Genomic DNA, 24,232 nt, shown 5'->3' on the forward strand with positions numbered 1-24,232 from the left:
CATCATTCTAATGTATACTAATTAAGAATCACTTTGGTTTATTGTCAGCCAAATTTATTATATCTCATTACAATTTTATTGTCTTTTTCTTTCCATCAAATATTATGATTAACTAGATAATTTTCCTACAATCCTAAGAAACATTCATCTAAAGAATTATCTGATATATAGTACATAGAATATTAAGGCATTATCTCAGAAATCTGGTGAAATTTCAGTCATGAACTTGTTGTTGGGTCACAGAAGAGAAGGTTGTGGAAAACTCCTATGACTCTCAATGGCTTTGACTGTTGGAATTCAAACATATTTATGACACAGTGTATTTTGTAAATACACTGTGAATGTGAAGTCAGACTCTTTTCCATAGTTCCGAGGGATTTGGATAAGAAAACTGGACATTTTAAATCACTCAGATATAATTATTTTTCTGTAAGTTAGTCTTCTTAGGAATGATGATAGCACTAAAATATGGCAAAACAAATTCTGGAAAAAAAAGAAAGTATTTGATGGGCTTTTATCCTATTTCAGACTGGTTTTACTCAGAAACTGAAATACAGAATTATTTCTCAATTACTTAGTTGCTGGTAGTAGAAATAAGAACCTGAAAAAATGTGCAAGTTAAATAAATACGTCCTAAAGAACAACAAAACAATACCTACAGATTTAGACACAACATAATAGACTATATGGATTCTATATCATAGGTTTCTGTAAGTTTTATCTGTTAAAAGTTTTAAGGTTGTTCTCTCCTTTGCAGCGATGAGTCAAGTTTCTTCTGGAGTCCATTGGGGAATACTTGTTTTTCAGCTAGAAGGCTAGCTTCTTTTTTCACTGCAACATTTATGTTTGCTGCCTAAGTGGCTTCTGTCACATCTTGTTATTTTTGATGTTTTTCATTTTTGAATGTTTCTATAAATAAAAAAAGAAAGGTTTATCAGAAATAAGTATTGAAAATAACCAGAAAGGAAACTGCCTGCTTTCAAATACTGTCAACACTCACATGCATATGGTTTTTGAGAAACGGTTGGAAGCAAAGAAGAAAGAGCCAACAAAAAAAAAAAAAAAAGAAAGAAACAGAAGAAAGTAAGCTCTTCACTCTTCAGAAACAAGGTAGATACTTGTATGAGGTAGGAGATAATAGCTTACATGTATAAAGTGTTTTTCCATGGACGAAATGCTTTTCTTTGTGTTTCAGTTCATCCTTATAACAACTCTATCATATGGGTAATGTAAGGTAGAAAACTGAGGCCTCAATGAAGTTGAGAACTGCCCAGCAGTCACATAGCTAGTAAGAAGATGAAGCTGATTGTGTCGAAAAATGTCTGTTTCCGGACTCAACAGTCTTTGGCTGTGGCACTATGCCTACTGAATAGAATGCAAGCCTATTGGTGTTCTAAGAACTACAGAGGAGGAAAAAGGTACCTAATAATTGTTAAATTGAGGAAAAATCAACAGGCCTCCAGCATCAGCTGTACTATCTAAAGCTCCTAGTTAACATATACACAGTCCTGGCATTAACACAACATCACGTCAGACTCTCACATAAAGCAAGCTACGCTACGAACAGGAATTGTGCCTATCTCCAGGCAAGACACTTTATTCCTTTCTACTATGGCTTTATGGAGTGCGATGGATGGGTAATTAAAAGAAGCCCTAAAAGTAAGCACTACAAGTGGTCAAGAGGAACAGAAACCAGAAATCTCACTGACCCTCCCCCCCCTCTATTGTACTAGAGGTTAGTTAAGTGCTAGCTGCCAGGACCTGGAGAGAAAGTCTCTGTTGGTCTTCCTTCTGAGCACTCAATAGCCTATAACTGCCTGCCTCCCTCCCTCCCTCCTTTCCTCCCTCCCTCCCTTCTTTCTTCCCTTCCTTCCTTCCTTCCTTCCTTCTTCCATTTGTTTTTCTCCCCTTCTTCCCCTCTCCCACTTTCCCTCACTTTCTTCTTTTTTTCTTCCTGCTTCCTTCTTGTTTGAATTATTTTTCTGTCACACTAGCTGTATAACCTAAAGTAATTTACTTTAGGTTACTAACCTTTATATGCCTCATTTTCTCATTTTTTTTAAAGGAGAAGGAGAAGGAGGAGAATAATGCTTATTGAATGGAATAGTTGCAAAGATAGAATATGTCAATAAATGTAAAAAGACTAAAATTATCTCACTATCTCAGTGATTTTCATGATGTGTGTGAAACACAGAAACAAAATATGCAGTTTCATGGCTCCTGAGGAGGTCACAGACTAATTGAGAAAGAAGAAAGGTAATGTCAAAGGAGAAAGAAGAGAGATTTCTCCACATACCATGTTAATTCCCCTAGTCGTCTGAATTTACTTTCGTCTGTCAACATTTCCATCAATGTTAACTGGGACTGGGAGCTGGAGTGGTCAGTGGGTTGATGGTGAAGAGAACCTGTACTGCATACTCGCCTAGATTTCCTTCCCTCTCCTCATGATCCACTGTCCTCAAAGGCTGCCTTTAGCTTTTTAGATCTTCCTTATATGACAAACAGTAATAAAACCACACACTGTAGAATATACATTTTAGATATAAGAACACAAGATTTTTAGGCAGTATGCCCAGATTTAATTCCCACCTCTATCATTTACTATCTTTGTGACTTTATCTATAAAAAGGAATAACAGCAATATTTTTTCCTTACAGTGCTGCTTTTCTTAGGGAGCAGGGGGATGGGATGAAGGAAAATGAAATAAATGAATTGTAGTACAGAGAATTGGAATCTGAAGACCTAAGTCTGATTCCTGAGTCTACAACTTAACTGGCTGTGTATTTTGAGGAATCTCTGAATTCCATTTCCTTATCAGTGGATAAGTTTTCATTATAATAACTGAATCATAGAGAGTTGAGGAAATATCAGATGAAATAATGAGCTTTCAATTACTTTGTAAAATGTAAAGTGCTACAGAAATATTACTTGCCATTGCCATCTCAGAGTCACATCAAACTATTATAAGCATGCAGTTTGAAAGTTCAATCTGTCATCTTGACAGTTATTAGTCTAACTCTCACTTGCCAATAAGCTGATTTAAGATAGTACACAGTTAAGCAGAAAAATGGAGTTGAGATAATTAAAATAATTAGATTATTTTCAAATAAAAAACTGGGATTTAAACAATCTTAGTTTTAGAAGAGACCTTATACGTCAGCTCACCCTGCCTGATCTAACCCAATCTTCACCCAGTGCAGTGGTCCTCTAAATTACATCTATGCTCTGGTGGCAAGCTCTAGTTGACAGAGCAGGAGATTCCACATTGAATAGAAACTGTGTTTCTTGCATACTACCTTTAAGGAATCTCAAAATGTGCAAGAACTGTTTTTTTCTGACAATAATTTAGGTTTTAAAATCCAAATTGATTTAAAGTCTTTATCTTTTTGGCATTCACCTATTCCTTTTGGAAATATCACAAGTTCAATAAAGACGTGATGATTCTCATGTTGAAATGGATATTCACTGAACCAATTACTCAGTTGATCAGATTAACTGAGGTATTTGGAATCATGTAGACAAGTTTCCTTGGAGATCAAGTAAACTATTTCATTCATAGAAGAGTAGACATAGAATGGAGTTTCATTTTGCTTTTCTTTCTCAAAAATACAGGCTAAAGAAGTGTCCTTCAATGGTCAGAATTACATCTTTTTAATAATAACTTACAAAATGGAGTTTTAAGTGTAAAATTACATGGGAATTATTAGAATAAGAAGGTTAAAGTGAGAGAAAATTTCAGTTTCCTCATATTTTGGAGGAATCAAGCTGAAGTATGTCTAAAAGTAATTTACATTCTCTTATAAACCTGATGTTTCCTAAAGTGTTAATTTGAAGGAAAGCTATTCCCTTTTCACTTTTCTTTTGGGAAACTTTGAGTGCCAGTCCCCTGAAATTGCTCAATGTGATGGTGAACACTCAAACCTGCCATGAACCATCTACCTCTTTTAGGATGCAACTTAATTGTGGTTTCTTGGAGTCTCTTCTGAACAGTTTCAACTGGATTTTCATTCATGTTTTCATATGTGTACCCATCATTAATTCCCTTTCCTTTGTATCTTTTGTCATCAAATTGTTGGCTGAGACTGAACAAACAAATAATACAAGTTAATAGCTGCTTTATTTCCCCTCTCATTTGAAGTGATTAAGTGAGTATTGTATCACGTTTCAGAGATGAGTCTTCTATTTGTACTCCAGCAACTGTTTTTGCATACAGAAAATGTTTGATAGAATCCACACATAATCTGTCAAGCACAAGATAGGAGTCTGGGGTTCATTTTTGTATTCAAGAAATACTTACTGTGAACCTTTTATGAACCAGACACTTTCCTATAACCTAAGGATAGAGCAAACTGATAAAAATCTCTGCCTTCGTAGTGACATTATGTGGAGTAGGTGACCAATAATCAAAATAAAAAGGACATTGCAAAATATGTTAGAGAGCACAAAGGAGGCAGATAGTGCCAGACAGAAGGGTTATAATTTTAAAATAAGGTGATCACTAAGAAGGTAACCATTGAATGAAGACCTAAAGGAAGTGAATCTGAAAGCCACTTGGATCTCTGGGGAAAGATTATGGCATTTAGATAAAATAGTCTGTGCCAGCCTTGAGGATGGAGCTCTCCTAGGGTTTTTGAGAAACAGCTATGAGGCCAACATATCCAGAGTAGTGAGAAAGGAGAAGTAGAGAGGCCACTGGAGGATATTGAGGAGAGGAGTTACACAATCTGACTTAAGATTATTATACACTTACTCTGGCTGTTGTGTTGGGAATGGACACTATGGGCCACGTGTAGGAGCAAATAGACTAGTGAGAAAGCAAGTGCAAGAATCTGGATGAGAGACAGTGGTTGATAGCAGCAGATAGCGTAGACTTGGTTGGTAGCAGTAGCCATGGAAAGAAAAAATGGGCGTATTCCAGATGTTCTTTGAAGATAAAGCCAATCAGACTTTCTGGTAGAGTGGGTATGATAAGTGAGAAGAAGCAAAAGGTTGTTCACAAGTCTTCTAGTGCATTATTTTTCAAAGTGTGATCCATAGAACCCCTACAGCAGACTCACCTGAGATACATTGAAACACATCCCTGTGGTATACCTGAATCATACTTTTTCCCTAAAGGGCAAGACAGTAAATATCTGTTACCATTACTTGACCGTCCTGATAGAACGCTAAAGCAGTCATAGACAATGTTTAAATAAGTGTAGATGTGTTCCAATAAAACTTTATTCATGGACATTACAATTTGAATTTTATAAAATTTTCACATGTTAAAAATACTATTTTTAAATATTCTTTAACATTTGAAAATGAAAAATCAAACATTCCCGGCTCCCCAGCCATAAAAAATCAGGCAATGGGATCTATTAATATTTTACCCATAGGCCATGATTATTTTCCAACTCTGCTCTAGAGAATAGATCCCAAGAATATGTATTTTTAACATACACATTAAGCGATATTTTAAAGCACAAGAACTTTCTTGTAAGATAAGTATTTTTATTCTAATTTTAAAGATAAGAAAACAAAATCACAAACAAATGTGACATTCTTTGAATTAGAGCTTAGTCTTCGGTCTGTCTCATTGCAAAACTTGCACTTTCTACCATCCCCCAGCACCTCATGGAATAGTTTCCCAGGGGTTAATATTTCTGTTCAACCATAGATAGAGCAGAGAGCAGAGTAAAACGACAAGAAAAAGGTTGCTTTGCCTAGAGAACTGTTTTTCCCTCTCAATATGGTACACGGGTTTGCTTTCATAATTAGCATTCTGCTGATGAGATCTCCCATTGGTGAACGCTTACGAGTAAGATTTCCATGAAGAGCAAGGACTGCAGAAAATAAATTAATCTCTAGGGAAGATGAGGGGCCAGGTTGTCAGTGCTCACACAACTTACTAATAGGAAATGATATTTCAGAATTGTTCAAAGAATGAAATGACTGTGGGTTCTCCTTGCAGCACATTCTTAAACATTTAAATCTTCTGAGAAGAGGGAGATAGGTTGCTATAAAATGAAGAGCAATCTTATAACATTTTTCTTTAGGGTGTCAGTATTTCCAAACTAAAATAGCCTTATCTAGAAGTGTAAAATAAATTCTACTAATATCATTATTTTGTTTATCTTATAAGAAATCTGCATTGATGTTAAATATAAAGATGAAAGGACAGATTTTTAAATCATCAGTTGAAAATTATACAATATTTTAAATAACAGGTTTTCTAGACTTTGGAATAAAAGTAATTTTTGCACTTAGAACACTACTTAGGATAACATTGAATTATTGAGGTGTTTCTTCATTAAAATTAAGAAACAACAATGTGTTTTATGATCTAAACTACCTACCTCTTGATCCCATATAATCAGCCTTTCAATTAAGGTCTTTAATATAGAACCTCTGACTTCTCTAATCCTCAAAATGGTCCTGATAGGAAACTACTTATGTTTTATTTTCCATGATACAAATAGGATCTGAAGTTTACACTAAACATTTAGATTAAACTAAAGCTACAGAATCATTCTTTATTCTCTAGCTTCCACCTTGGCCTAAGAGGAGAGCTTTCCCGGGGAGTTTGTTTTTTTTCTGACCTGCTTAAATTCCCAAATTAAGTAGGATCTTAGATGGGGTGAATCACCTGTATGTGAGTCTCACTTAGAAATAAGACCATTTGAGTCCAACAATTTCAATGCTCTAACTCAGAGTAAGCCACAGGATCACAGGCTTTCAGAACTGACAGGGCACACAGATTATCTGGTATACCCACTATTTTGATGGAGAAAGTCAAGCTCAGAGAAATGAAATGGCTTCTGAAAGGCTATGCATCCAGGTTGTGGCAGAACTGGGACTCAAACTTGGAGTGCCTTGGGTTTCATTTTCTAGCCCAGGGTTGTCTTACTACTTGACTAGTCTAATTTATGAAGGACAAGCAGTGCAACAGATTTAGTGTAAAGTTGTAAGGAAAATTCAAAGAACATAGACAAAGCTACAATAGGAAGAAAATTACATTAGAAAATAAGGATCAGGAGAGTATAACATTTGCTCATTAGAAAACATTTATGTTTACGTAGGACAAAAACGAATAAGCATATTTAAAAGGTCATCCTTCCTGGCAATGATTTGAGTTTCTAGAGAGACATAAGGAAGAAAAAGGAAAATGGCCCCCTGTTTAGCCAGGAAGATAACCGGAAGCAATGGCAGCAATTAATGAGTGACCCACATAATAATCAGATCCTCCTCAGAACTAAATAATCATCCTCTTGTACCAAATGGCTGTGCCCTTGGCTGAAAAAAGCCACATTGCCCATAACCACAGACCCTTCTCAGGGACAGCTGCATCCAATGATTGTTTGATGCAGGGGGTATAAAGTCTATTTCCCACCCCCTAATTCAGGACAACCCTAAAGAACCATGCCAGCTCCAGAGCTCCCTACGGGATCAGTTGAGGTCTTTGTTGTGACTGTATCGTGATTCAATTTTTCCCTCTGCCCAGACCTGCTTCTGGGACTCTGCCTCAAGTGCTGTTCCTGAGAGCACTTCCCAATCGACTTTGCACATGTAAATCAACCCAGGGAACTGGATGCAACAAATAGTTCAATGAAAACATTTCCACTTAACACATGTTATTACTAAAAACAGACCTTAAGCTGAATAAACATTGAAGCCCTGTGCTCCTCCTTAGCTATTGCTGCTGAGGTAAGATGGGGAAAAAGTCCGTTAGAGAGCGTCAGGGCATCCGTGTCTCTACAAAATTGGAGTGTTTCTTTTACTCTGAGGAATCAGTGACATTACCAAAGAGGGTTTCTCATCCCCTCCAATGTTCATAGCATTCACAAAGGCTATAACATTTCCAAGAGCACACTGCTCTCAAAGGCAAAAAATGCAGACAGAAACTCAGAGACTGAAAGATCCATAACATCAAGTGGCCACAGCCAGCAATTTACAGAGCATATCGTAGGAAAACAGTTTTCCTTAGCAATCAATTCGTAAAGATTCAGTAGTTAATTATTATAGCTTGATTTCATTGTAGTTTACTATGTACTATACTAACTTTTACCTATTTGATCTAATATAATCTTCAAAAATAAAAAGCCCATGGTATAGCACTACTAGTAACTCAATTTTACAAATAAAGGAATAGTCTTAAATAACAAATCGCTCATGGTACATAGCTACCTAATGGGGGAGCCAAAACGTAAACCCAGAAATCTCAGTGCAGCCTCTGAAGGTCTGCACTTTATCATTCTATCACTTAATCATCCTACTTTCAGAGAACTTTTTTTTAGTAATTTATGGATAAAATAACATGTAGAATTAATAATAATGTTCTTAAAATAAGGCATGGGCATCACTAAGCAACAAGAGTGAATCAAGGACCCACAGAAGAAGGTCATCTAGAATCTGGTGAAATGTTTTCATCAGTTTCTTAGTGAAGACATCAGTGGCTGGCAGCACTGATCCTGAGTGAGGGTTTACTGTACTCTTGGCTGGAATAGAGTCTTATTACACAATTCGTGTTCAGTCATTGACAGCAAAATTTCAGTTGTTGACATTGAATACCAAGATAACTAATTTCCTTAGTACAATTATTAGATACATATTTGAAAAGGTTCCACCCCATTTAACTGGGTATCCTGAAAGAGCAACATTAGAAAAGCAAAGCAGCACCCCATCTTAGTTAGGCTTTTTTTTTTTTTTTTTTTTTTAAGTCGGTGATATGCTACAAAGTCTCTCCAACTGTTACTCTCGTCAAAGAGAATTTAGGAAATGACTGACTTATGTCTAAGCATTAGAAAGAGGAGAAAGCTCAGAAAAGGCCTACTCTACCCATCCTGAACTCAAATAAGGCTACTACATATTCCATGAGCTATCCATGTGAAGTATGGTAAATGTTAAGTAGGGCTCCAATGAGTCTTTTTTTTGGAAATGAAGAACATATACTATATTATATAAGATGAAAATTAAGTTTGAAAAATTATATTTTTGCTCTACTCTACTTTTGTATTTTTATATATGGAATTATCGCACAATTACAATCCATAAGGAAGAAAGACTGTAATTATTGCATTTACAAATGGGAAAGCAAATAAAAATATTGCCAAGATGTTCATACTGGGTAATTTCTAAATAAATGCATGTTAAAATCAAATTGATCTAAGAAAGGAGATTCCATTTTACTCTCTTGAATGAAGTTAGGGGGTCTCACTTGCCTAGAATCACTGCTTTAATTCCAGGTCATCTTTGTCCCTAAAATCATCACTTACAAGTAATATATTCAAAGCAGGTGCTGCTCTGGTCTGTAACATACACTGTACTACTCACTCAAGGCACAAAGCTGGAACTACTGCTGTACCATCCCAGAAAGATTCACATACAAGAGAAGATTAGATAACGTTTCCCTCTGATTGAAACAAAAACTTTGATCTCAGGAATTGTGTTCTCTGGTACTTTTTAGAATCCACAATCTTAAAGAAAGAAAAAAAAAAAACAACAAGTTCCAATGAATTAATAATGGCCTGAGACTCAATGCGCTGCAGCAATTTTCACTGCAGTGGTTGTTTCTTTTATAATCATACTTGATTAGTATTAGAAATTTGGAGGAATTGCAATATGCACGATTTTCAAAGCCCTTTACAGAATTTCATTTTTCTCACTCGGAGAGAGTCAATGAAAAGGTAATAAGGAAAGCTCTATGGGACGTTTTTATAGGAGTGTCAGAAGCCAGTAAGCTAACTACATGAAAGAACCCAGATTGTGCAGACAGCGTTTGGAGCAGAAACACTTCAGAGACTTTATCTAGTATTTTGACTTTTATATGTCCTTGGAGAAGAAAGTGTGCTAGCTACAAAACCAAATAAGGAGGAGAAAGGAGCAAACCGAATGCTTAAGAATAATTACAGTTTCAATTTTTGTATGAACTAAATGTGACGTTTCAAAGATAAAGTGTAATAGAAATTGAGGGGGTTTGGTGTGTCTAAAATATTGGCAAGAAACAAACTTCTTATTTCCCTTGCTAGCTCATCCCAAATTTCTGCCATATGGAAGTTAGTCTGGGTAGCTTAATTGAATGCTATCAACTCCTCCACAAGTCCGTTTGCTTTTGTTTTGCACTCAGTAGAGATGAAAAATATCAGATCACAATCTCTACAAACTAAACCATCATAATTCAAGCTAGCATTCAGTGACTTATCTGACACTTCTTTAAATTTAAAACATCTCAATTATTTTAACCTCTTTTCAAGATAGTAATTGTTCTTGTTCATTGTTCTAGGAAAAATATCAAAATATTATTATCACAACAATACAAGCAATCTTGAAATATTTCATTTCCATGAAAACCATAAATGAGGTGAAAAATCTAATAATGGAAAACAATAAACATTACTATTATTATTGTGAGTGTTTAATATCATGCTTCACATAAAACTTCATTTCAATGTGATTGGCAGAGCAGGGTGATCACTTGGGCTGAGTCATATATTCCAAATAAAATAATAGTAAGAATCTGTCCATTGCACCTTTGTCATGTGGACAGTTAAACCACCGTGGTTTAACTGACCTATAGTCACATAAGTACCTGCTACTGCTGTGGCCCCACGGTTGCTCCTTTCTTTCTCTTCATCCACCAAATCATTCTGACTACCAACCAGTACTTTTGAATCCAGGCCAGCTTGATTTGGGTGAGGTTTCTTGGTTATGTCTACGTGATGACGCTGAAATGACATGGGTCAGAGTGATTGATTTCACAAGTAAATTATCAGTCCAAAATAAATGCTCCGCAGAGATATGAAAGATTTATCACATGACAATTCATTTCTGTACGTCTGAAACAGAACATTTGACATGTCAAAGCAAGCTACAAATTATACGTTCATCAATATATTTTGGAAACTGAGGTGTACAATTTTTGAAGCAATCTAAGTAACTAGAATAAGAAGTCATTTTAGGCATAGAAAACTATTTTCAAAGACCATTTGTGTATATTACTTTTTTCTTGTGAAGCTTATAAAATATTTTTCATTTAGAACATTTTTACTTAGTTTTTATTCTTACAGTTAACTAATCCAGAACTTCATTATATATTACATAATTACATATTATATAATCAAAAGCAGATTTCATTTCTGTATCATCTGTACTCTCTATATAAAACAAATCATAACATCTACTATAAATTAAACCACATTTTTTATCAGCATTATGCAAATTTGACAAAGCTCCTTTAGTCAATTTCAGAGTAATAATTCATTATAACAATGAATTATTAAGGCACAGCATCAATGGTCCCTGTAACTCATCTCACATGTAAGAGATGTCACAGCATTTGACATTATACTGACACACTGTATGCTTCAAAAGAATCATCAGATGGGAACAAAAAGTGAAGACTTCAACTGGAGATTAAACTTCCAGCACTTAATTAATTCATACCCAAATCCAGACTAGAAGTTTGTCAATTTGAATAAGATTACAGAATATGGCCGGGCGCAGTGGCTCACGCTTGTAATCCCAGCCCTTTGGGAGGCCGAGGCGGGCGGATCACGAGGTCAGGAGATCGAGACCACGATGAAACCCCGTCTCTACTAAAAATACAAAAAATTAGCCGGGCGTGGTGGTGGGAGCCTGTAGTCCCAGCTACTCGGGGAGGCTGAGGCAGGAGAATGGCGTGAACCCGGGAGGCAGAGCTTGCAGTGAGCCGAGATTGCGCTACTGCACTCCAGCCTGGGCGACAGAGCGAGACTCCGTCTCAAAAAAAAAAAGATTACAGAATATGTGAAGATTCTCAGGGTCAATATTAGCTAATCAATTATGGCCATTCGGACTAGCCACGTTGGCTCACTAAAGGATAGTATAATGGACAACTTTCCTGTAAAATTTCTCCTGTAGACCATATATTGCATGAAATTCATTAAAAGCTTGAATTTATAAAATCAACCACTTTTAAAGCTTGAGAAAGGCCAATAAGGAAATTAGGCTTTAGAATGATTAAATAATTCACTTGAGTTAACAAAATGAACAGTGCTGAGCCTTATGATATGAAACCTGAACCTTGGACAGTGTTCTTCATGACTGATTTCTTAAGATTTTTAATGTGGTGGACTGGATGTACGGATAGCCCTCACTCTTCACCCTTCTCTGTATCCATGTCCTTTCTATAGAATTTTGCAGTGCCCTCCTACTCTGACTTTTGGCCTATCAATGTAGCTTCTTCTGGCCCAATAGGATATTGACACAGAGGCTTGAAAGAGGCTTGCACAATTGTTTTTGCTCATTCCTTAACTTCCACTATGCCATGAGGCTATGCCTAGACTAGCTGGCCGCAGATTGAACATGAGATGGGCAGAGTTAGGTCACCCCAGTTGTCCAAGCTGAAGCAACCAACAGCCAGAGGAGCCCCAGACGTTTGGGTGAAACCAGTCTAGATCATCTGAGACCAGCTCAAGTCAGCCGAATTCCACAGCTTCATGAGCAAAATCAATGTGATTTTGGTTGTATGCCATTATGTTTTTCCGGTGGTTATGCAGCATTGTATGCTGACAGATAACTGGTACATTCAACCACCATCTATCTATAGTATCCCAGATAATGGATGTGGTGTGAGAATACAAATGTAACATGACATTCTCTCAGACTCCAAATTATTCAGACACAATTTCTTACATTGTTTATGCAGATAATTAAAATAGAGTGTGGTAAGTCATTTGTAGGTATTTCTCAAAGATCCTAGCAATACTACAAAAGACAGCTCAAAAGATCAGTTTGGATGTTGGTATTAACTAGAACTAAACCACCCCGCTTGTTTATTTTTAGCTCCTCCACAGCCCACAAAAATATAAGCCCATCACTGTAATTTTTAAAATTTATTGTCAGGCCTCTATTATCATGTAGTTTTTGGAAAGAAGCAGATTTCAGCATCCAACTACTTTCCTGATTCTGAATTACATACCTTCGAAAAGTATATTATTATTTCAAGTTATGACATGAGTATTAAATCATAGTTTCTCAGAACTGAGCAATGCAATAGATTAAAGAAGGAATAAGCTTCATGTTTGTTCATACCAAATTCAATTGAAAATATTAAAACATTGAGAGAAAGTCAAGAATTCATGCAAGTTATGTATATTCTAATATATTCCAGACTGAAAATAAAAGAAATGCTGAGTTTATTTACTCAGGAAAGGATTGTTGTGAAAGCCTGAGAGAGAAAATAGCCCCTTGATCAGAATAGGTTCTGTATTATAAAGGTCCTGTGCTTCCTGGTGCAAACCTCTTGCACACTGGACATTTTATAAACATATTAGTGTTTCAGTAATTAAGAGCCTCATTTTCCTGAAAACCGTTCCCACAGTGGAGTCTCTTCTTAAGCAAACCCTGTCAGATTTTCCAACTTCTCTTTTACGTTACATATTATAGCCAGGCTGTGGTTCCCAGGTCCTAACATAAAGGGAGGTAGGTGTCTCTTAAGTTACTGACCCTGCCACACTCCCTATTCCTTGTTTACTTAGCCCCTCCTTCTAGTTCCCTGGGTCTGCACATTATACCCTGGCATCTCTTTTCTGCTACAATAAAATTCCTACAGTGTTTCATTCTTAATTGCCCAACTGCCCTCCACTAACCCTCAATTCTCTCTCTTCCGTCTCCCCTTTCCTACCTCTCAAATTCTTCCACTGTGCGTTGATGACTTTGCTTTACGGTTTGCAAACTTCACTACCTGTTCAACTTCTTTTCTGAATATTGTCTCTACCTTCTTACCCTGACTAAAATCTCATTCTTCTTTGAAGACACCTCCTCTTCTGTGAATGATACTGGCTGCTTATTCTTCCTCATCCCTGTTACCCTTAAGTGGACTATCCCCTTCCTTGAGTGTTGTCCGTTGCAACCTTACCTCCTTGCAAAACATATCTGCTACTTTGATATTCCTATCGTCTAGCTATGTGTCATTTCCCTTCTTGTTGGTATCATCTATCTACTAATATCCATGCATTTTTCACAAAAAGGCTTTGACACCTGGACTGTTGTCTTTTCTAGCCTCAGCATCACCATGATCTTGGACAATATCCATATCTACATAAACATTCTATCTTATTCATCCCTGGATCTCCTTACTACAAATGAACTTCTCATTTTTTCTACCTCATGCTTTCAGTCCCAAGATCACATCTGAAGTCTATCATAAGCTGAAATGTTTCCACCTCTAATATTAAGTATGTTCCTCTTTCACTTCATCTCCTATCCTCAAGTTTATTCTCTCCACTCCAGCCAAATCTCCAAGACTGCTTTTTCCAGTTTCTGCCAAGGCTATTTGTGGACCTCACTGGGATCTGAGATCCACTGATCCCTCTACTTTCTCTATATCCATCACCCCCTTGCTCTTTTTCCTTTCTTCTCTATCCAGCATCCATTTCTGCTCAGAAACTTCAATCTGGCCAATAACCTGCCAGACTTCAACTTGTTTTACCTCTCAGCAGCATCTGACATGTCTGGTCACCTCCTTCTTTTGGCTTCTGATGTTCCTCCTTCCACTCTGAGTGCTTATTCTTAGTCTGCTTTGCTGGAGTATCCTTCTTTACCCAAACATTGAGTGTCAAGAGGTCTCAAGTTTCTGTTATTCTCCCAGTTTTCTTTTTTCCATTCCTAGATAATTTCAGCAATCATGTGGCTTGATCTACCACCTGTATGTTTATGACTCCAGCGGGGAGGTAGAGATTTATGAAATGAGATGAGGTGTAGAGAGGCAGGAGCTTGCATGCCTTAGTAAGCACTCTGGACTCTAATTCTAATGTCCTTTCAGATCCACAATCTCATCACTCTTCCTTCCTATCTGAAGGCTTGGCTATTCTGTTTGCCTAGGACATTCTTAGTAAAATTTCTGCCTTAATATTATGAAGTCTTGGGTTCCTGCAAGTGTCACTCACTATATAAACCTTAGCCAGTGCCCTATTTTCTAGTCTTTGTGCATCTTGTACTTCTACTGTAATGCAATCTTTATAATTACAATCAAATAATAGCTGTTTTCATGTTTAATGTCTATCTCCTTGGCTAAAATAAAACTCCCTGAAAGTAAAAACTATGCATGCCCTGTTCACTGTCTTGAGCTCTAATCTCAGGGTTTTAAATATAGTAGGCATTAAATAACTACATATTAAATAAATAGGAAAATTCATGAATAAAACATGACTTAATTTTTATGACTTTTTCTTTAGCCAGTTATCAATGGCCACTGTATAGTCACACTCACATGCATAAGCAAGTTTGTGTGTATCATCACTCCTAACAGTACTGCTTATCATTATATAGGTAGATAAAATGCAATTAAATTTTATCTTGTTTTATCCATAAAAAACACATAATTCAAATCCTGTGCTTTTAAATAAACTCATTACTGAAATCATGCAGAACTGTAGTCATACAGTATCCCATATAGCTCTGAATCAAATTACATCGGTCAACTATCTATGGAAGTTATAAATTTGAGAATTCTTATGTTAGAGAAAGTGAGAATTGAGAACGAAGTTTCTAAACACAGTGGCCCCTATTACCCTAGGCATGAGAATGTGGCCTGACAACAGCTGGAGAAATAAAATCCTCCGTCAGGTCCTGCTTCTGTGATGTCATGTCTTCAACCTGAAGGTTGGGTCCAGAGGAAAATGGGAACATTAAAATGTTTGCAAAGAATGGAGAGGAACATAGATAAATTTGAACTGCCATGCATCAGGCCTTTGTGACCACGCTGTAGTTGTACTTTAAAAATAAGATTCTGTTTATTCTATGTAATTTTCATTTAACTTGTTATTAGAAATGAATCATTACAATCCCGTCTGCTAATTTGAAATGACTATTAAATTATTTTTATGTTATTCTTGGCTTGTATTTTGCATGCTGTTTTTAATGTTCCTGCTAAAGGTAATGATGCAATTATAATGTACTGAGTATTTGTCTCACAAACAAAGAAAGGAGCAAATAAATATTACCACAAATCTAACCAAGACGTCCACAAAAAAAATTGGAAAGAGCTCTTCATATCTATCTTTCATCTCATACCTAAGGCCAGGCTGTTGAGTAAAATCATACTTTTTCAATTTATTGAGATTCCTAGTTCATGTTTGTATTTATTTATGCCCCTTCTCCCCAAGGGCAAATGGGTTTGTTTTTCCTTAGAGAGCTACAGAGGACCTCTCTTAGCCAGGGACTAAACATCACTCATATTTAAAGCAACATGAAGTATCCTAGATAATGTACTTTACTTTTTATTTTGTAAAAAAATCAATCCTCTCCTGACTAAAAAAAGCAACCTCCCTCTCTGCTTATATAAACACTGCTACTTTCCACTGCCTATACTTTTTCACTTCAGAAAGTACACTTAAGTGAAGAAATTTCAAGTGATATTTGAGAAGAAATCTCTCATTAACTAACTTTTTTCCAGAGAATTAAATTCTACTTAAAATAAGAACAATGACAAAAATTCAGAGACTATACATAAATAAAAGAGAATAAAAATCAAATCACATCAAATACAGGCTTGCTGGGGATATGCAAATTATCATTCTAGAAAAGCATTCTGTATGTAATCTGTCTCCTACTGTTTGTGTGTGTGTCTGTGAGTGTGTTCTCTTCTGTTTGTTATATAGTTGAATCACCATAAATAATTTAGAAGATGATCAAGTGTTTTTTATAAAAACTAATTAATTCATCATTGTGCATTAAAAAGCAAGAATATAAACTGTGAAAAATAATCTAAAACTGATCATCCATAGAGACAGTCATCTCTTTTGGGCAATATTCTGAGGTTTCTTACAATGATCCATACATACTCAAACTGCCCTTTCTGCACAGAATGTCTTCTTTATACCAATTCAAAAAGATGCTTCTGAGCTTGTTCAGCCCTATCCCAAAGATATGCTATCTTTTGACCCTTTCCTGTCCCTTGCAGCCTTATGTTGTTTACAGAGGGTTTGCTCAAGTCTGTGTTTGGCAGGCCTTGGTTCATCAGCTCATCAGAAGCTCACTTCCCCTTTCCTGCTCCTCCTGGACCTTTAGGCTGTGACCTTCCCAGGTGAGAGTCCTTGCTGGCATCACTTACCCTCCTTGGCTAGTGCTCCTCCTCCCTGGACCATTCACACTCTCTTATTCAAATGTGACCTTGCTGGCTTGGTCTGGGCTGGCAGTTGATCAGGAACTTCACCAGCAGTCACAGGTATTTGCATGTGGCTTAACACTAAGACATTCTTGGGCCCAATAGTGGTTAACAAGAGGGACAGAATATTTCTTCTGTGCTTATTCCGAGTACCTCCAGAAAGTCAGACATTTAAAATAGTTGGTATCTACCTTGAACTTTTCTTGGGTCGGAGGACAGACAGTAGGCCTACGGAAAAGAAAGATGCCTGAATCTATTTCCCTAGTTGCTCTAATAAGAGAAGACAGCACCCCATCTCAATCCTACAAAGACCTCTTCTTCTTCCTGGACTGGCTGGGACCAGACCCAAGAAAAACCACCCTTGCTCTAACTGATTAGAAATCGTCTCACATATCATATATCAAAGATCTTACTGTGTCCTGTGGGAAAGAAATTCTTCATTACTATTAAGATTATTTTATACTTCACTTTCAAGTTATGTTTCAAGAATATATCAAGCATTAAAGAAAGAGATTAACAGTACTCATATTTGAGATATAGATTTCACTTGCATCTTCCTCTATTTTCCCTGATGAAAACTGGGATCTAGGTAATTCGGTATCTAGAAGTCCCACCATCTTGATTTATGTTGATTTAATCACTCTCTTGGAAAAAATCAAATCCTAGTTCATGGATGCGGGAAGAACCCAATATAATCACACACTTTGATTGAAATGAGTTGAAGAATTTTCATCTACAATACTTAGGTGGAGAACCTCTTCACATACTTCCATCAAGCTCAAATCAATGTGCGTCTTGCTACTCTAATGTTCTGTGAATTTAGCCAAAGATGAAATGAAGATTTGAAGCAATGCTTAGCCAACACTTCTGACTTTAAAATGAGAACTGAGTAGACAGCTAATCTGTACAATTATTATTCTTAAGGAGATAAACAAAAATTCCTTCTACCCTCAAAGATGTTAGCCTTGTCACTCCAGATATTGGACAATCATGCATGCAAAATAATTTGCGATTTTAGAGACGCTATGGCAAGTGCCTCCTCTTCAAAATGCCAAAGTTGGCTTACTCAAAATGCTGATGTAATGCACACTGGAGTAGCTCTTTGTGTAGAGATAAATCTTCTTCCTTATTTTGTCTTCCTGAAAATTTGGAAGTAATTAATTTGCATGATTATTGTCATAACTTTCATAGCTCCTATTTTAATGGGAAATCATAACTCTTAGAGTCTGTAAGTGTAATCTGTGGCCAAAGGGCAGGAAAATTAATCTTATTTTAAATTGTGAAAACAGAAATTACAGTGGAATCAACTATGTGACACATTTTTTGTTAGATGAGCTTTTGGTGAAATTAGTTTTGAATTAGTGGACATATGAATAGCATTTGAACAGTGTCCAGCAGGGCGACAGTTGCTGCAGATGACAGATGGGAACTGTGGTGTACTTTATAATAGGTCTGTCTGTATCTAGGAAAATTATTTTCAATTCATTTCTTAAAAATTACCTTTGAAATCATCTTAGCCTTCTGGGTATTAAAATACAGGCTTTCACATGAGTCTTTAAAAGGTATTATGTCCTGGCAATCTGATTTAAAACATTGCTGTATTATTATTTGAGCTAGAAATGATTTTGATGAGTATGACTCATCTCACTATTTCTTCAAGCCTTCAAATTACTGTATATAAGTTATCAAATGGCATTCTTGCTACCAAAGTGTTGCTAAAATATAAAATGCGTGCTGTGTTGTGAATAGGTGCTCCACATGGGATGTGGTCCTTGGAGCCTGCTTTCTATCTCCTCAGCTCAACTTAAGCCTGGCAACATTTCTTTGAAACCCCTTCCCATAAAGGCTGCTCTTCTGACCTCCTGTAATTCACAAGCCCTATTTCTGATCCCCCTTTTAAGGCATTGTCTGGCGCCACCAACCAACACCTTTTCGAAATTTCTATAGACCCAGGCATGGCCCTTCGTCTTCAGGATCCTTCTCCATTTTGCTCAGAATGGCCTCTAGCTCATGTTCTCTTGTTTGCTTTCCCTCTCCAAACATGACATCAACAGACCTTAATGTTCACACCACTGTTGAACTTCTTTTTAGTCTTTTTTAGCCTCTTGAAAGTACAATCAGAACATGGACCTCATTGTTCGTCAGAATTTCTCCATCCTCATGATCTTGGATTCTAACACTCTCCTCTGTGCTCTCACTTGCTGCTACTAACACTGCTCTTCCCTCTAGGTCTTATTTTTTGGGGGCATTGTTTTGGTTTTATTTTTCATCAAAGCAATACATTCACGTTGTAATAAATCAAACAGTGCAGAAGACTTAGAAGGGAAAGCAAAAGCCTCTTCTCCCAACATTTCCAATCCCCCAAAGCAACTTCTTTCTTACTATTTCTGCTTTTTAGTTTTGCTGGAGGCTACATCTGTAACACTTACTTTGCACATCGTGACTTATCAGCTTAAATTACTAGCTTTCAAATATTAACATAAAAGATAAAGATTTAGTTAATTTATACCAACTCATTCCCTTTCCATTGTTGTATGATAATTCATTCATTCAGCAAGTATTCAATGACCAACAACTATGCAAAGGTAAAGGTATTGGGGATATGGTACTAAGAAAGAAGAGGCAAAGAATTCCCTGCCCTCCTTGCATTTACATCCTGTATGTGTGAGTTGGGATTGGGGGTGAGGTGGCAGGGAGGAAGAACCAATAACAAATACATCAGGAAAATACACAGAATGAGTTCAATGGGAAAAAATGAAACAGAGAAGTGGATAGACAAGGTAGAGTAGGGCAAGAAGGTTGCAATTTTAGATAGTTAGACATTTGAGCAAAGATTTGAATGAAAAGATTTTTCATTATATTTGAGCAAAGATCTGAATTAAAAACATCTTTTTATTTGATTATATTTGTATCTTCAAATACACTTGAAGCCCCTCTCACTTTTTCATTTATTTTTACCTATTGGCTTCTTCCTTGCCTCACGTTTCCCTACCCAAGAGGCTTTAAAACCTGCATATTAACAACTTTCTTACTGTGGCTATCAGAAAGCAGATCCTCAATTTCCATTCTACTCCCTTTGCAAATTTCTTCTCTCTCTCTCTCTCTCTCTCTCGATCTCTCTCACTCTCTCTCTCTCTTCACTCATCCCCAGAGGTAGCAAGCTCATTGCTGGTTTAAAAGAAAAAAACCTTGAAATTTTCTATTTGTTTCTGACATACATTCATGTTACCTGGTGACATGTGGTTCCTCAGTGTTGCTCAGTTTTTCCAAGGATCTCTGCTTCTCTTCCTTTCGAGGGGTCTATGGAAAATATTTCAAGCCTTTTTCTCTTTTATCAAAGCTCACAATGGAAATCCGGCATTCCTCATTTTAGAATGTTACTCAATCACTTAATTCATTGAGATGGTGGCCATCTGAAATCAATTCCCATAGCTCTCCTTCTCTTTCCTTAGAAACAACACTTGATTTATTCTGTTTCTTACTGACTCACAAAATGTCCAGCCCTTTTTCCAATGTGAGTGCCTCCCCCTTGGAATATGACCCTTTCTCCTCCACTCTTCCCATGACATACTTAATCAATCATTCTTCCAACCTCTCATGTATTCTCTGACTCTCCTCCTCCATTGCCTCATTCATTTTTCTGCCAAACTTTAACAAGAGCAATCCGCTTACTGCTCCTTTTGTTCCCTCTCACTCACTTTTCTGGGTATTTACAGAGTAGAATCTGGTTTCTGTTCCCACAACTTGACCAACAATACTTTCACCAACAACTTTCTAGTCATAAATCCCAAAGTGCCTTTTCAGACCTTGTGGTTCCTAAGTTTTCTACTGCATATAACTCTGTTAACCACCTCACCATTTTTTAAAGACATTTTCCCCTCAGTCTCCAGTATTCTGTCTCTGGGATCCTTATGCATTCATCTCCCTTACTATCTTTTCTCTTTCTTCCCTAACAGCTTCTAAATTAGTGATCTCTAAACCTTTCCGATTGCATGTTATTAATAAAAATTTTAAGTGTAAAACATAAATATGATACATGTATATAAACATAAAGTTATACACATGTATTTATCTAACATATATGTAGTTGTATACATTTGCTTTACTAATATAGCATGTGTATTATAAAACAAACTCAAAGTAGAAATTTCTGAGAGGTAAAGTTGAAACAAAATATTTTTTTAATGCAAATATTTATTTAAAAATATTTAAGGCAAAAATTCATTTCATTTATTAATAATATATTGAGAAAACGATGAAATGGTTTTAATACATTTTTAAGTTTTGATTTAACACTTTATGATACAGCAATTCAATTGTTTGCTTTATAATTAAGTTCATTTGTGTACTGAGTTTTCATGGCTGTCACCACTGAAAATGAAATGCCACAGAGATATGTGGATCCAAACAGGAAAAGCATATTGTTAATCACTCTAAGTCATGATGCATATGTTTCAAAAATATCTACCAATTTTGCACAGATTTGTTAAAAATGGCTGGTACATTTTTATCTACCTTGATGTCAAATTACTTTTAAAAGATAAACTGGCTGAGCATGGCGGCTCATGTCTGTAATCCCTGTGCTTTGGTAAGTTGAGGCAGGAGAATCACTTCAGGCCGGGAGTTTGAGACAAGCCTGAGCGATATAGTGAGCCCCTGTTTCTAATAAATAAATAAAAAGCCAGCAGTGGTGGTGGGTGCCTGTAGTCCCAGCTACTCAGGAAGCTGAGGCCGGAGGATCGCTTTAGTCTAGGAGTTCAAGGCTGTAGTGAGCTATGATTGTGCCACTGCACTCCAGGCCTGGGCAACAGAGAGAGATGCTGTCTCTATAGGAAAGAAAGAAAAGAAAAGAAAAGAAAAGAAAAGAAAAGAAAAGAAAAGAAAAGAGAAGAGAAAGAGAAAGAAAGAAAAGGAAGGAAGGAAGGAAAGAAGGGAACGATGGAGGGAGGGAGGGAGGGAGGAAGAGAACGAATGAAAGAAAGAAAGAGAGAGAGAGAAAGAAGAAAGAAAAGAAAGAAAGAGAGAGAAAGAAAGAAAGAAAGAGAAAAAGATATGAATAAAAAGGAACGAGGGAGGGTGGAAGGGAGGAAGGAACGAAAGAAGGCAGGAAGGAAGGAAGATTTGAGATAATATATTTAATCATTTAATATTTTTATTATTGAGTTTAAAATTCACTGCAATTCTTTGGAAGATTTTATCAAAATTTAGAAATTTTGCTTCCATGTTTTTAAGGTTTACAACATGAGAAGCTTCATAGGTTGCACACTGTTTTCAGCAATGAAAGCATATAACATCAAAAATATTCCAAAACAATCCATTTTCAAAATATTCTCCATAGAATGATTATTTTATTAAAGTTATGTTTTTATCTTTTAACTAAAGGGCCAGCTCAAGTGTGTATGTGTGTGTTCCTGGCTACTAACAGGCACTTATCCTGGATGAGGTAGGCAAATTTGAATGCTCACCATTTTGTAAAATAAAACTTAATACTAATACATCCCTAATTTTATAAAAAGTGTTCTTTCATGAGATTATTAGCAAATTTTTAGATGATGCAAAACAATGCCATAGTCATTCCCCTTCTCACAGAGTATCATGAGGGTGCCACCGTATTTTTAAAACTTTACTTCTATAAATTAAGCATATTTAGTACATCCTCCAGAATTTGGTAAACCTCTGGTTATAATTTCTTTGCTGCAATAACATGTCTATAATGACACTGGGGATTTCATATGTGAATTTATTTCTCCAGGCTTTTTCAAGAAACACTTTAAAAATTCTGGACAATGCAGCTACTGTATCAGTGGTTGTACTTACTTAACTTATCCATAAAGAAATGCTTTCACTAAAGAAGTCATTAAGGGATAGAATAATGGCTTCGCCAATGCATAAAAAATGCTTCTTCGTGTATTTCATTATTGAAACACAGTCACATAAATATAATAAACAGATATGTCAGGGAAAAAAAACAGAACTCTCATGCAACTTATAGAAAAATCTCCCTCAACTGAGTCATTTGTTCATGCAAACTATAATAACAGCTAACATTTATTTTGTGCTTACTAAGTGTCAGGCATTATTCTAAGCTGTTACATGTATTAGCATATTGAAATCTTCGGCATTTTTTTTCTAAGCATTTGTCAAGGGCATTTTCAGAAAAAAAAAGTTCTAATTTGTCACCATATTGTTATGTGATTTTCACCATATTTTGGAACAACCAGTGTACTTCCATAATATGTAGCTTTTTCTTTATTGCTACTTTTTTTTTTTTTTGAGATGGAGTCTCGCTCTGTTGCCCAGGCTAGAGTGCAGCGGCGCTATCTTGGCTCACTGCAACCTCTGCTTGCCAGGTTCAAGCAATTCTCCTGCCTCAGGTTCCCGAGTAGCTGGGATTACAGGTGCATGCCACCATGCTCGGCTAATTTTTTTTTTTTTTTAGTAGAGATGGGGTTTCACCTGTTAGCCAGGATGGTCTCGATCTCTCCACCTCATGATCTGCCCTCCTCGGCCTCCCAAAGTGCTGGGATTACAAGCGTAAGCCACCTCGCCCGGCCATTTTTTTTTTTAAACTCGTAAGAGTTAACATTAATTTTGGTGAATCTTAAATGTTACTCAGTATTGGGTGGAGTAAACCATAATTTTATACAGTGCTGAAAAACTATAGACAAGTATCTTCATATTCTCATTGCTTAGTTTTAAAATATATTGTTAATCATTATGGTTTCATTTTCCCAGTGGCTAATATCACATAACATGGCGAAGTTTTTTGTCACTATGAGTGTTTGTAAATTTTCATTTCAATCATTTTTATGATTTCAAATTTTTGCCTTACATTTTGATGGGTATGGTTCGTTCATCTGTTTTTTTTTTTTCCCTGAATACCAGAAGTGTGAAAACTGTCAGGTTTTTTAAACGGTTCTCTTTTACTTATAAGTACAATATTTTATTTACAATAGTATATAATACTTTCATGAAATGCACAAATAATAAGGACACAGCTCAATGACTTGATATAAATCGAATGTACCATGCAACCATTACCCAGATCTGGAAATAGAATATTAGTAACCCCAGCAGCTCCTTCATGCCTCAACCTAGCCACATTTC

At 36.3% G+C, this 24,232-nt stretch overlaps 1 protein-coding gene across 2 annotated transcripts in view; it reads right to left on the reverse strand.

Annotated features, from left to right (window-relative positions):
- Nucleotides 1-448: 448 nt before the first annotated feature.
- The window catches only part of THEMIS (thymocyte selection associated), a 202,118-nt gene continuing 178,334 nt past the window's right edge, over nucleotides 449-24,232 (reverse strand). For both annotated transcript variants that reach the window (XM_032158722.2, XM_058430611.1), the window contains 2 exons: nucleotides 10,568-10,703; nucleotides 449-909 (listed from right to left, as the gene is read on the reverse strand). In XM_032158722.2, the coding sequence (XP_032014613.1) occupies nucleotides 878-909; nucleotides 10,568-10,703 (168 nt within the window). In that variant the 3' untranslated portion in view covers nucleotides 449-877. The remainder of the gene's footprint in view (nucleotides 910-10,567; nucleotides 10,704-24,232) is intronic.

Source organism: Hylobates moloch, unplaced genomic scaffold (genome assembly GCF_009828535.3).
Source record: "Hylobates moloch isolate HMO894 unplaced genomic scaffold, HMol_V3 SCAFFOLD_2, whole genome shotgun sequence".
Classification (NCBI taxonomy): Eukaryota; Metazoa; Chordata; class Mammalia; order Primates; family Hylobatidae; genus Hylobates; species Hylobates moloch.